The sequence below is a fragment of the Polypterus senegalus genome, chromosome 5 (assembly GCF_016835505.1).
Source record: "Polypterus senegalus isolate Bchr_013 chromosome 5, ASM1683550v1, whole genome shotgun sequence".
Classification (NCBI taxonomy): domain Eukaryota; kingdom Metazoa; phylum Chordata; class Cladistia; order Polypteriformes; family Polypteridae; genus Polypterus; species Polypterus senegalus.
The window spans coordinates 49,879,672-49,891,679 of record NC_053158.1 but is presented as its reverse complement, the minus strand read 5'-3'; the positions used below and the strand labels follow the sequence as shown (position 1 = coordinate 49,891,679).

The 12,008-nt window shown below is 35.9% G+C and overlaps 1 protein-coding gene across 2 annotated transcripts in view; it reads left to right on the top strand.

Annotated features, from left to right (window-relative positions):
- Positions 1 to 12,008, top strand: part of arfgef1 (ADP-ribosylation factor guanine nucleotide-exchange factor 1 (brefeldin A-inhibited)) — a 216,419-nt gene that overhangs the window by 176,403 nt on the left and 28,008 nt on the right. For both annotated transcript variants that reach the window (XM_039754611.1, XM_039754610.1), the window contains 8 exons: positions 3,383 to 3,534; positions 6,020 to 6,148; positions 6,917 to 7,075; positions 7,895 to 8,045; positions 8,136 to 8,226; positions 8,384 to 8,424; positions 8,502 to 8,671; positions 11,673 to 11,824. In XM_039754611.1, the coding sequence (XP_039610545.1) occupies positions 3,383 to 3,534; positions 6,020 to 6,148; positions 6,917 to 7,075; positions 7,895 to 8,045; positions 8,136 to 8,226; positions 8,384 to 8,424; positions 8,502 to 8,671; positions 11,673 to 11,824 (1,045 nt within the window). The remainder of the gene's footprint in view (positions 1 to 3,382; positions 3,535 to 6,019; positions 6,149 to 6,916; positions 7,076 to 7,894; positions 8,046 to 8,135; positions 8,227 to 8,383; positions 8,425 to 8,501; positions 8,672 to 11,672; positions 11,825 to 12,008) is intronic.

The following is a 12,008-nucleotide window of genomic DNA, read 5'->3' as shown; positions in this document are numbered from 1 at the left end:
AACTACAATCAACAAGTTTAGTTGTCCGAAAGTGGAATATCTGATGCTAAGATGCCAACCATTTTACCTACTGTGGGAACATACTGTCGTTATTGTTATGGCAGTATAAATACCTCATCAAGCTAATGTTAAGTCAGTGCTTGAAAAATGGTTTGACGTTATCAGCAAAATAACAGAACTCACACCCTGATGCAGTTTTTATCATTACTGGGGATTTTAATCAAGCGAATCTTAAAGATGTATTCTCCAGATTTCATCAGCATGTACATTGTAAAACCAGAGGGGAAAACACCTTAGACCACGTCTATATAAACATAAAAGACGCCTGTAAGGTCATTCCACGCCCCCACCTTTACAAGTCTGATCATCTCTGGGGAGACTCACAGCCTGTGGTCGTACACCAGTCTTAAAGACTATCGACCTGTCGCTGTCACCCCTGTCATTGCAAAGTGCTTTGAATGACTGGTAATCACCCACATCAAAGCCTCCATCCCAGCTGACCTAGACCAACACCAGTTTGCCTATCAGTCAAACAGATCAACTGTGGACGCCATTTGTGTGGCTCTACATGCTGCCCTCTCGCACCTGGAAAAGCCGGACACCTATGTTAGGATGCTCTTAATTGACTACAGCTCTGCATTTAATACCATCATACTTAACCAGCAGATCAAAAAACTATATGCACTAGGACTTGCTCCGTCCATATGCAACTGGTTACTGGATTTTCTCACCAACTGCCCCCAGTCTGTCAGGATGGGCAAACATACATCCTCCACCCTTACCCTGAGCACTGGTGTACCGCAAGTGTACTAAGCCCCCTTCTCTATGCACTCTTCACCCATGACTGTCAACCCATCCACCAGTCAAACATTATTGTTAAATTTTGCGGATGATACGACTGTCATTGGGCTTGTAACAGACAACAGTGAAGCTGCAGAGTTTCAGAATCTGACAGCATGGTGCAACACCAACAACCTGGTCTTAAATACCAAAAAGACCAAAGAAGTTATTCTGGACTTTAAGACCACGAAAAAGACCAATCACAGTCTGATAACAATCCATGCAGATTTCTAGGAGTCACCATCTCAGTGGACCTGTCCTGGGCTGACAACAACTTGGCTGTAATAGGCAAAGCACAACAACGCCTCTATTTTCTCAGGAAGCTAAGGAGAGCTGACCTCCCCCAAAACCTGCTGGTTACTTTCTATAGATGCACTATAGAGAGCATCTTAACTAACTGCATGATGGCCTGTACAACAGCTGCACCAAGGCTGCTAAAGAAGCCCTGCAGCGGGTCGTAAAAACAGCAGAGGCCATTATTGGGACTGAACTGCCATCACTCAAACTCTTGTATAAGACTCTCTGTGTGAGAAGGGCCAAAAACATTCTCAAGGACAAAACTCATCCTGGAAATTCTTTGTTTGAGCTCCACCTGTCAGGCAGACAGACGCTTGAGGTCAATCTGTGTACACATAAACAGACTAAAAAATAGCTGTTTCCCATCTGCCATAAACTTTCTGAACTCTGAATCTCCTCTGTCTAAGATAATTTTTAATTGAACATGTACAATAAGCTATATTTGTAATGTGCAATATACTAATGTAATACAATATATAATACATAATGTACTATTCATTAACAGGTGCAATAACAATTTATGCTGCTGTACTTTGAGCAATAATAATTTGCTCTGGTTACTTATCACTTAACACTGTATACGACATATTTAGAATTATTTGACTTCTCTTTAAATGCACCTTGGGGCTGTCACAAAAGTAATTTCGTTGTGTTACACAAATGTCAATAAAGTGCTTGAACTTGAACATGAACATACCTTTAGCCCATATTTTATCATCACATTTGCAGCCATTTTCTCTATGTGCAAAAGCATGACAAAATTTCTTCGGTCTTTGAGGGCAGCCCAGGATAGAGACACCTGTTCCTGCTGCAATATGACTCTTAGGGAGAAATGTTTTTTGCTTTTGAACCACCAAAACATTTTTAAACCCTCTAAAATCTCATTTTAATGAGTTTTGCATTTCAGAATTGCAAAATTGCATGTGAACAGATTTTTAGAGGCAATTAGTGTTTGTTGACAATGTTGTTTCAGCAGTAGTAATAAGTGAAATAGCAAACAAATGAGAAAAATAGGAAAACATACAACCGCAAAAAAAGGAAAACAATAACAACTGTGAACATCAACAAAATTCATCTTATTTTTTGAGTTGTGTCTGATGAAGTTGATTGTCAGTGGCAAGTATATCACTGTTTCCTGTTGTTGAGTGTATTTCTAAGGTACTCTGTGGGGTCAAGATGAGGAGAGAGGGCAGGTCAAGGCAACACCTGTATGGCACCATTCATTACTTAGGACAGTTTTGACCATATCAGTTGTGTGTGACGTGCTGTAGCTCTGCTGTATATTTAGGTCAAATATGAAGTGAGAGCACAGGTCACCTTGCTCTAGGGCCAGCAAAATGGAACCTGCCCCTCACTGTCTTGTATCCAAGGCAAGCATTGTGCTGTCAGGTAGTTTCAGCACAGCGGTATGAATGGTAGATCTGAAACAATATCTTTCATGGATCATTCAGATGTGTTTGTTCTACTCTGGTGTGGTTGTTCAAGGGTGACCAGATCTTCACTGGTCCTCTGTCCTGTCAGTCTACTGAAGCATTGCTTCTAGTTGAGATAAATCGGAGCAGTTTAGTCCATAGTATCTGCAAATCTGGCACATGACTTACTTGTCTATAAAATGGTAATGGTTGTCTCTTTTTCTTTAGATGACATTTGAGTCATTATGTAATACACAGCTGACTGTGTATGGCCTTTCTTTTGCTGTGAATTATATTTTAAGTTACCATTAAAATGTTTTTACTCAATCGGGCATTGTTCTACTTAAACCTCACTGAGTAAAATTACATTTGACCTACTTTTTTGTATGTAGGCAAGTTGCAGTGTCTCACTTCACAATCTTTGCTTTTTCTGTTTAAAAGGTTACAAAATTTAGTATTTTACGTAAAAAGTATACATATATACCTATATTTTTTTAATCTAGTAAAATATTGTGGTTCTTTTCTATTCCCGTATGCATAAAATCTAGTTCTCTTTCTATTTTTTGGGAATGCTTCAGAAGTCTGAAACAGAATATAAATTGTTTAGGACTATGCTACTGAATTACCTTTCAGGATACAATTCTTTAGCTGATGTTGTACTCAATTGAGCAGTTTTGTCCTCTTGATTAATTTTGCTAACAAAAAGTATTTTTGTATTAATAATATTCTTATTAGATGTTGCTGTTTAAAATTGCTAACATGTTCAGCCATTTAAAATGAAAACATAACATATACTTCTTTATTTGTTCTTTATTTTCTTGTTTATATTGCAGATGTGGCTAGTGAGAAACAGCGCAGGCTGCTGTATAACTTGGAGATGGAGCAAATGGCTAAGACAGCTAAGGCTCTCATGGAGGCTGTGAGCCATGTGCAGGCACCATTCACTAGTGCAACTCACCTGGAACATGTTCGACCCATGTTCAAGGTACTATATTGAAATTAAAACTCAGCTGAATATGTTGTTAATGTGCTTAAAGTCTGAAGAAAAAATTAACTTCTCTTTTTTGTTATTACTATGCTTTTTATATCATGTAATTTAATTTATTTGTTTGAATTGTTTTAAATAAGTATATCTCATACATTTAATTCTAGGATTCCACTGTTTCCAGATTAATACCCTGTAATATTCATGGAAGCAGTGAACAATCTATTTATTCACCTGCTGACCTACAATCATGGCCGAAATTATCGGCACCCCTGGAATTTTCCCAGAAAATGCACCATTTCTCCCAGAAAATTGTTGCAATTACAAATGTTTTGGTATACACATTTATTTCCTTTATGTGCATTGGAACAACACATAAAAACAGAGGAAAAAAGCCAAATCTGACATCATGTCACACAGAACTCCAAAAATAGGCCAGACAAAATTATTGGCACCTTTTCAAAATTGTGGGTAAATCATTTTATTTCAAGCATATGATGCTCGTTTGAACTCACCTGTGGCAAGAAACAGGCGCTAGCAATATAGCAATCACACCTGAAGCCAGTTAAAATGGAGAAAAGTTGACTCAACCTTTCTGTTGTGTGTCTGAGTGTGCCACACATGGAGAACAGAAAGAAGAGCAGAGAATTATCTGAGGACTTGAGAACAAAAATTATGGAAAAATATCAACAATCTCAAGGCTACAAGTCCATCTCCAGATATCTTCATGTTCCTTTGTAAACTGTGCGCAACATATTCAGGAAGTTCACAACACATGGCACTGTAGCTGATCCCCCTGGACGTGGACGGAAAAGAAAAATTGATAAAAGACTGCAACGAAAGATAGTCCAAATGGAGGATAAACAGCCCCAATCAACTTCAAACATATTCAAGCTGTTCCGCAGGCTCAGGGTGCAACAGTGTCAGCTCAAACTATCCATCAGCATCTGAACGAAATGAAACGCTTTGGCAGGAGAGCCAGGAAGACCCCACTGCTGACACAGAAACATAAAAAAGCCAGACTGGAGTTTGCCAAAATGTACTTGAGGAAGCCAAAATCCTTCTGGGCTTGTGGACAGATAAGACCAAGGTAGAGCTTTTTGGTAAAGCTCATCATTCTAATGTTTACAGAAAATGGAATGAGGCCTACGAAGAAAAGAACACAGTACCTACAGTCAAACATGGTGGAGGTTCTAAGATGTTTTGGGGATGTTTTGCTGCCTCTGACACTTGATGCCTCGACTGTGGGCAAGACATCATGAAATCTGAAGACTACCAAAAGATATTGGGGCGCAATGTAGGGCCCAGTGTCAGAAAGCTGGGCCTGTGTCAGAGGTCATGGATGTTCCAGCAGGACAATGACCCCAAACATACCTCTGAAAGCGCCCAGAAATGGTTGAAGACAAAGCGTTGGTGAGTTCTAAAGTGGCCAGCAATGTGTCCAGATATAAATCTGATTGAACACTTATGGAGAGATCTCAAAATTGCTGTTGGGAGAAGGTGCCCTTCAAATCTGAGAGACCTTGAGCAGTTTGCAAAAAAAGAGTGGTTGGAAATTCCAGTTGAGCGGTGTAACAAGCTTGTTGATGGTTATAGGAAGCGCTTGATTTCAGTTATTTTTTTCAAAGGACGTGCAACCAAATATTAAGTTGGGGGTGCCAATAATTTTGTACAGCCCGGTTTTTGAGTTTTGTGTGAAATGATGTCAGATTTGGCTTTTTTTCTCTGTTCTTTGTGTTGTTCCATAAAGGAAATAAACATATGTATACCAAAACATTTGTAATTGCAAGAATTTTCTGGGAGTAATAGTTCATTTTCTGGGAAAATTCCAGGTGTGCCTATAATTTCGGCCATGACTGTATTAGTATGTTGGGCTAATACCAAGTGTTAAAATGTTGTTAATGCCAACTACAGGTCCTCCATTCTGTTCTCTTTCCTGCCCATAGTGGCATTAAGTAATGAGGCATTTATTGAAAAATGACCACGAATATTTTGAAGATTGCATGAAGAGTAATTTACGATTCATGTTTTTAAAGAAAAAATAGGATGCAGAAGAAGAAAAGTTGTATATTTAAAGTTGAACATTTGAGCCCCATAGAGTTTTCCCCTAGTCAGTAAATTCATTAGAGTAGGAGGATTCTGTAGTTCCCTACTCTAGACAATAAGATAAGTTTATTTGTACTTAAAGTCAGAAAGCGTGCTTATCGCATAGCCCTCAAATCAGACTCTTCTCTCTAAAATATAGAAATTTACTGCATTACCTATACATATAGTAGCCTAATGCAGTACTTATAAGATTTAAATTCTTTTAAAGTGGTCCTTTTAATTATGCTATGATAACTTGATTAAATGTCCTCATGATGTATGAGGTGAGGACCACTAACCTTAAAAGGGCATACTGGAAGACATTTTTCTGTGGTCTTTTAAGAAGGTTAATAATAGACTAACCAACGAATTACAAAAATTACATCTCCTTTTTTTGCAGCTGGCTTGGACTCCATTTTTAGCAGCCTTCAGTGTTGGCTTGCAAGACTGTGATGATACTGAAGTTGCTTCACTGTGCCTTGAAGGCATAAGATGTGCAATTAGGATAGCTTGCATCTTCACCATTCAGGTACTATTTCACTTAATTTTGAGTGAATTTTACTTCAAATGAATAAAGTTTAGCATGCACCTTTTTCTGTCCTAAAGAACCTTTTTTATTTAGCTGTATTTGCAGCTATCTAATAAGTACTTTATGAGCTTTTCTGCTTAGTCATTCTACTTGAACATATATGCTCCCATTTCTACATTAAATATTTATTCCTTTTATATAAACTAATCTCACCTCTCGGTTCTACCTTACTGAGAAATGTCATCACTCTACTAAGGATGTATTGTATTTACACAGGAGTAAAACCAGTATGAGAGATTAAAACCTTTCCTAACCCAGTTGTTTTATCTTGTATGAACTCGTAACTTCAGTTATAACTTTTTTCTTAGTTTATGTGAAGCTTTATATAAACTTCTTAATTCTATCATAAATAGTAAGACTACAACTAATATAATTAAAATCCTTTTTATTTATTGTTGCTCAGTGTGTGTAGCGGTTAAGGCTTTGAACTTCAAATTCTTCCACTGACACTGTGTGACCATGAGAAAGTCATTTAACCTTCCTGTGCTCCAATTAGAAAACCAAAAGAAATGTTACCAATTTTTTCATTAGAAACTTGTTAGAATATGCATCCTAAACCATTAAGAATATATTGCTTTAGTGTTTGTTGCGCACATGAGAGAAATTGACATACAGTATACCCTTAACTTTGGAGACATTTGTTCTAATATATTACCTTGTATGGTGTTGTACATTGTAAGATACTAATCTTTTTTGTTTTTTGACTAGCTTGAAAGAGATGCCTATGTGCAGGCACTTGCAAGATTTACCTTATTGACTGCAAGTTCTGGTATCACTGAAATGAAGCAGAAGAACATAGACACCATCAAAACACTTATCACTGTAGCACACACAGATGGCAATTATTTAGGGAATTCCTGGCATGAGGTAAGCTGTGTTTTCTTTTGACCTACTCTTGACATACATTTGTATCTGTATTATGAAGTAGTAGGTATTATATTAATAAGACCTCATAATTAATATGATTTTTATACTAGAAATTGATTATTTTATATTTTTGTCTGGCTGCTTTTGTCAAACCTGGAGAAGCAGAGATTGGCCTAATCCAGTTTTATCAAGATAGAGTATGTTTACTGAATGTACTTGATTATTACTAGCAAAGTAGTCTTTTTATTTGGGGTGTAGTGGTGGAGGGGGTAATCAGGTTTGTAATTAAAACAAAGCAACAAGGAAGAATAAGCCTACCCTGACTGCCAAAAAAAAACCTTTCTAGAAACCAAAATCTCTGGTGTTCCAGCTAGAGACGTTTACTGATTTTGAGGCAAAGAATAACATAACCTCTACTGAATATGAGGTAAATAGTCGAAAGGTCCAGTAATTGTAGTTAAAGGAAATATAACTAGAAAAAAACAGAAGACACAAAGTCAGATGCATTCAAAAAGCAAATAATGTACCAATCCCCAAACACAAAGACAAATGTACCTGGGGCATTTGATGGATAGAGGTGACAGTTGGGAACAATGTACATACTTAACTGGTTATGCAAGTGATTTGAATGTTTTAAAGATGAAGAGGTGTGTTTGAGAATAGATATTTTCAAGATAGGGGAATACCAAAGGATGGTCTTACATGGTTGGGGCCTGTGACTTAAAATTTGTAATTTTTGCATCTTCTTTATTTTTTATTTAATTTTATGTTATTTTATTTGACTGTCGAATATAAAGAGTAAATCTATTAATCTTCTAGATTCTAAAGTGCATTAGTCAGTTGGAACTGGCCCAACTGATTGGCACGGGAGTAAAACCCCGTTACATCTCAGGGACTGTACGAGGAAAAGAAGGAACAATCACTGGCACCAAGGAGCAGAATTCTGATGAGTTTGTTGGCCTGGGATTGGGTAAGTCTTCATTAGATTTGACTGCCCTTCTTATTTTCAGAATGTTATGTTTATTTTATTTCTGTTACTTTTTTTCTTTTTGCTGTTAAGTTGGGGGAAATGTGGATCGCAAGCAGATAGCAAGCATTCAAGAGTCCATTGGAGAGACAAGCTCACAAAGTGTAGTTGTGGCTGTTGACAGGTACTGTGACATTATGCTTTAAGTATTATCCTTTATTTGTTTTTCATTATTGTCATTAAAGACTTTTGTGTTTTCATTATATTATGAGTGCAAGCACAGATAAATGGCATAGTATTTTTCATGGTGTTTTTGTTTTCTTTTGTACTTCTTTTCTCAGGATATTTACAGGTTCAACTAGATTGGATGGCAATGCAATTGGTGAGTACTTAAAATGCATATTAACATAATAAAATCAGTATTTATTGTGAATTAACATGTTTCTTTTAATTGTCTAGTTGATTTTGTAAGGTGGCTTTGTGCTGTGTCAATGGATGAACTAGCTTCACCAACACACCCACGGATGTTTAGTTTGCAAAAAATTGTCGAAATATCGTATTATAACATGGGCAGAATAAGACTTCAGTGGTCAAGAATTTGGGAAGTTATTGGTGACCACTTTAATAAGGTATTGTTTTCATTGTTTTTCTTAAATGTTGTGAAATAGTGCAGTAAATGAAGTGAAAAGTCAGTTCAAATGGCATGTTATTAATTTTACCATTGCTTTAAACAGCAGACAATGTCTAACATGACAAATTTTCATTTTATTTTAAATAAAAATAAAGTAAATTGCTATTAATGCAGTGAGTTATTAAATGAAATCAAAAAATTGTATAAATGCATATTCTATGATTGGTAAAAAATAAAATATTATATATTTTATAGTTAATTTTCTTTTGGAAAATCATATTGCTACTTTTGTTACAGATATAGAAGATAAAATCAATTTATTTTCTGAATGTTTTGGAACATTTTAATGCAGTAATTTCTGGTTAAGTTATTTAATGAGTTATTTTCAAAATGTTATTTGGCTGTATGATATCTTTGCCATTAGTTTCTGCTAGTAGAAGTCGCACTTAATAGTTTTAGCAAACTAAATTTATTGCCAGTTATGTTTAGTTTTCAGTCACAACATCCATGTGTTACTTAGCTTTGCTGTAGGGATCTAAGAGATAAATGAATAAGTAAATATTTTTCCATAGCTTTTTTGTCTTTATAAAATCTTGCTATATTATACTTTGGGCTAGAAACTGCATAATCTTTGTATTCTCAAGTCATCTTAAACCAGAGAAGTTAGGAATGTTTTAGCTGTTAAAAGGAACAAATAGATACACACATGATCTAATAGTTAGAATATGTATCTGCTTATTATATATAATATATGACCAAAAGTCTGTTGTCACCCCTACAAATGATTAAGTTCAGGTGTTTGAGCCACACCTATTAACAGTTTCATAAAATCAAGCACATTGCTATGCAATCTCGTTAACAAGTATTGCCAGTAGAATGCATCGTTTTGTAAAGCAGGCTTTTATTGGACTTTTGGTTCTCAAGAGTGATTAATCATATCTCATGATCTGTCAGTCTGCTGGATGAATCTGGGTTTAGCAGATGCTAGAAAAATGCTACCTTCTTGACTGCATAGTGCCTACTATAAAGTTTGGTGATGCATTGCTAATGCTACAACATTCAAAGACATTTTAGACATTTGTGAAGTTTCAATTTTGTAGCAACAGTTTGGAGGAAGGCCTTTGGTGTTCCAGCATGACATTGTCTCTGTGCATAAATCCAGGTCCATAAAGACAGGGTTTGGTGTGGGAGAACTCGAGTTACCTGCACAGAGCCTTTGGGACTTATTGTAGCACTGTTTGTGAGCCAGGTCTTATCATCCAACATTAGTACTACTCACAAATGCTCCTGTGGCCGAATGGGCACAAATTCCCAGACACACTCCAAAATCTTGTTGGAAAGCCTTCCCAGATGAACCGAGCCTATTATAACTGCAGAGGGGGAGGGCAGCTCTATATTAATGCCCATAGTTTTTGAATAGGATGTCCAACAAGCTCATATAGGTATGACGCCCAGGTGTCCACAAACATTTGGCCACATACTGTATTGAACTCCAGGACAGCATCAGAATGACACCGCACAATTGCGTGGCCCTGCATTCATTAGTGATTCAAATATAAAAGTCAGAGTTGGTTTATCTTGCCACTGAAAATGTATGCATCCTTTTATACTCCATTCTACCACAATAATGAAACTCACTATGAAACTACCAAAGAAGTACATTCCTGTGTATATCAGAGATGTTTCAGTATTCAAGCAGGTTTCCTGTCCAGTTACTTAGTATGATTATGAATCATAAAATAAATTAATAATGTCGTCAACTATGTGTTTTTGTTCATATAGGAAAAAAAAACTGGTGTTTCTGAGTTACTTAGTTTAGACAGATTGCTTAAAGCACACAAACTGGATAGCAATTGGCGTGTTGTTGTTCTTTAACTAAAAGAAAACAGTGGTATACAGGGATTTGGTCACACCTAATTAAACTAAATGCTTCAATCAATATCTAAGTGGACGAAATTTAACACAGTGTGTAAACTTAAACCGTGCAAAATATGTCATGTTTAATGCATGATTAATATTTATTTGCTTAACTGAACAAATGCAAAAATAAAACCTTAAATGTTGCATATGCACAATTGGGCACCCTGTTGACAGAATGTCAAATGTTTCCAAAAGTAACCTGTAGCCACAATCTCTTTTTCCTATAAATATTTTATAGCTAATGCCGAGTTATTTTGGGTCTTTGCATTGCTGAAAAATCAAACCTGTTCTCAGTTTTAGGTTCTTTAGTGACTCATGGACTTGAACATTCTTACACCTCTTTGTACTTATTTGAAGCATATTTTTGGTAATAGTCGCCACTTAACTCCAAAGCAAAATAGTTCCAATTCATTCTTACTGAATGTCATGGTGTTGACCTCCTCAGGTATAGGTTTCACTTGTTTGTCCCAGATATGTCCATTTTTGCTTCATTTGTCAATTCTCCCAAAAAATTCCTAGTTAATCTAGGCATTGTTTTACATACTAGTGGTTGTACTGAAAGTGTTTTCCTAATGTCTGGGGATAGGAGATTGAGAATAACAAAACATAAATCAAGCTTATCTATTTGCTTGTATGAAAATATTGAACTCTGTTATCTTTAGTTTCAAGTCATCAGTAAGTTACTTAGATAAGCCCAAAGCACAACACTTTCAGAGGTTAGAAGGGTCAAAGTATTTATTCAGGTCTTGTGTTGTCCTCATAAGGTTTAACTTAAAATCCAATGGGTTTTGAGCTGTTTAGGAGAAGAGTATATATGTTTCAACTGGTGGGGTTCCTTATCTTGTATATATGGCATATTCTTTATTTTTTTTAAGTTACATTGAGAAAATAACAGTAGTGATTTCAAAAAGAAATCATTTGCATCTTTTGCAGAGCCTGAACGTGATGCATATTTGACATTATAACTAGTTTACTCAGTAGTAAAACGAATACTAAGATTGAATGTTCATTTTCTTGTATAAACCCTTAGATGATCTGAGTCACCTTTTGAAGTGTTTTCTTTTATTTCTTTCTGCAAGGTTGGCTGTAATCCCAATGAAGATGTGGCTATTTTTGCTGTAGATTCTTTGAGACAGCTATCTATGAAATTTTTGGAAAAAGGAGAACTGGCTAATTTCAGATTCCAAAAGGACTTTTTAAGGCCTTTTGAGCATATCATGAAAAAGAACAGGTAATTAGATAACATTCATTTTATAAACTATGCATCTACTCTGGCATGTTTGTACATTTAGTTCAACGTTATATTTGGGAGGTAATGCAGTATAAATAGTAGTATTTGTTACAGTAATCTATATAAACCACAGAATACTGAAGTATTTTAAGGCCACTGTTTATATTCATATGAAAAGAAGTAA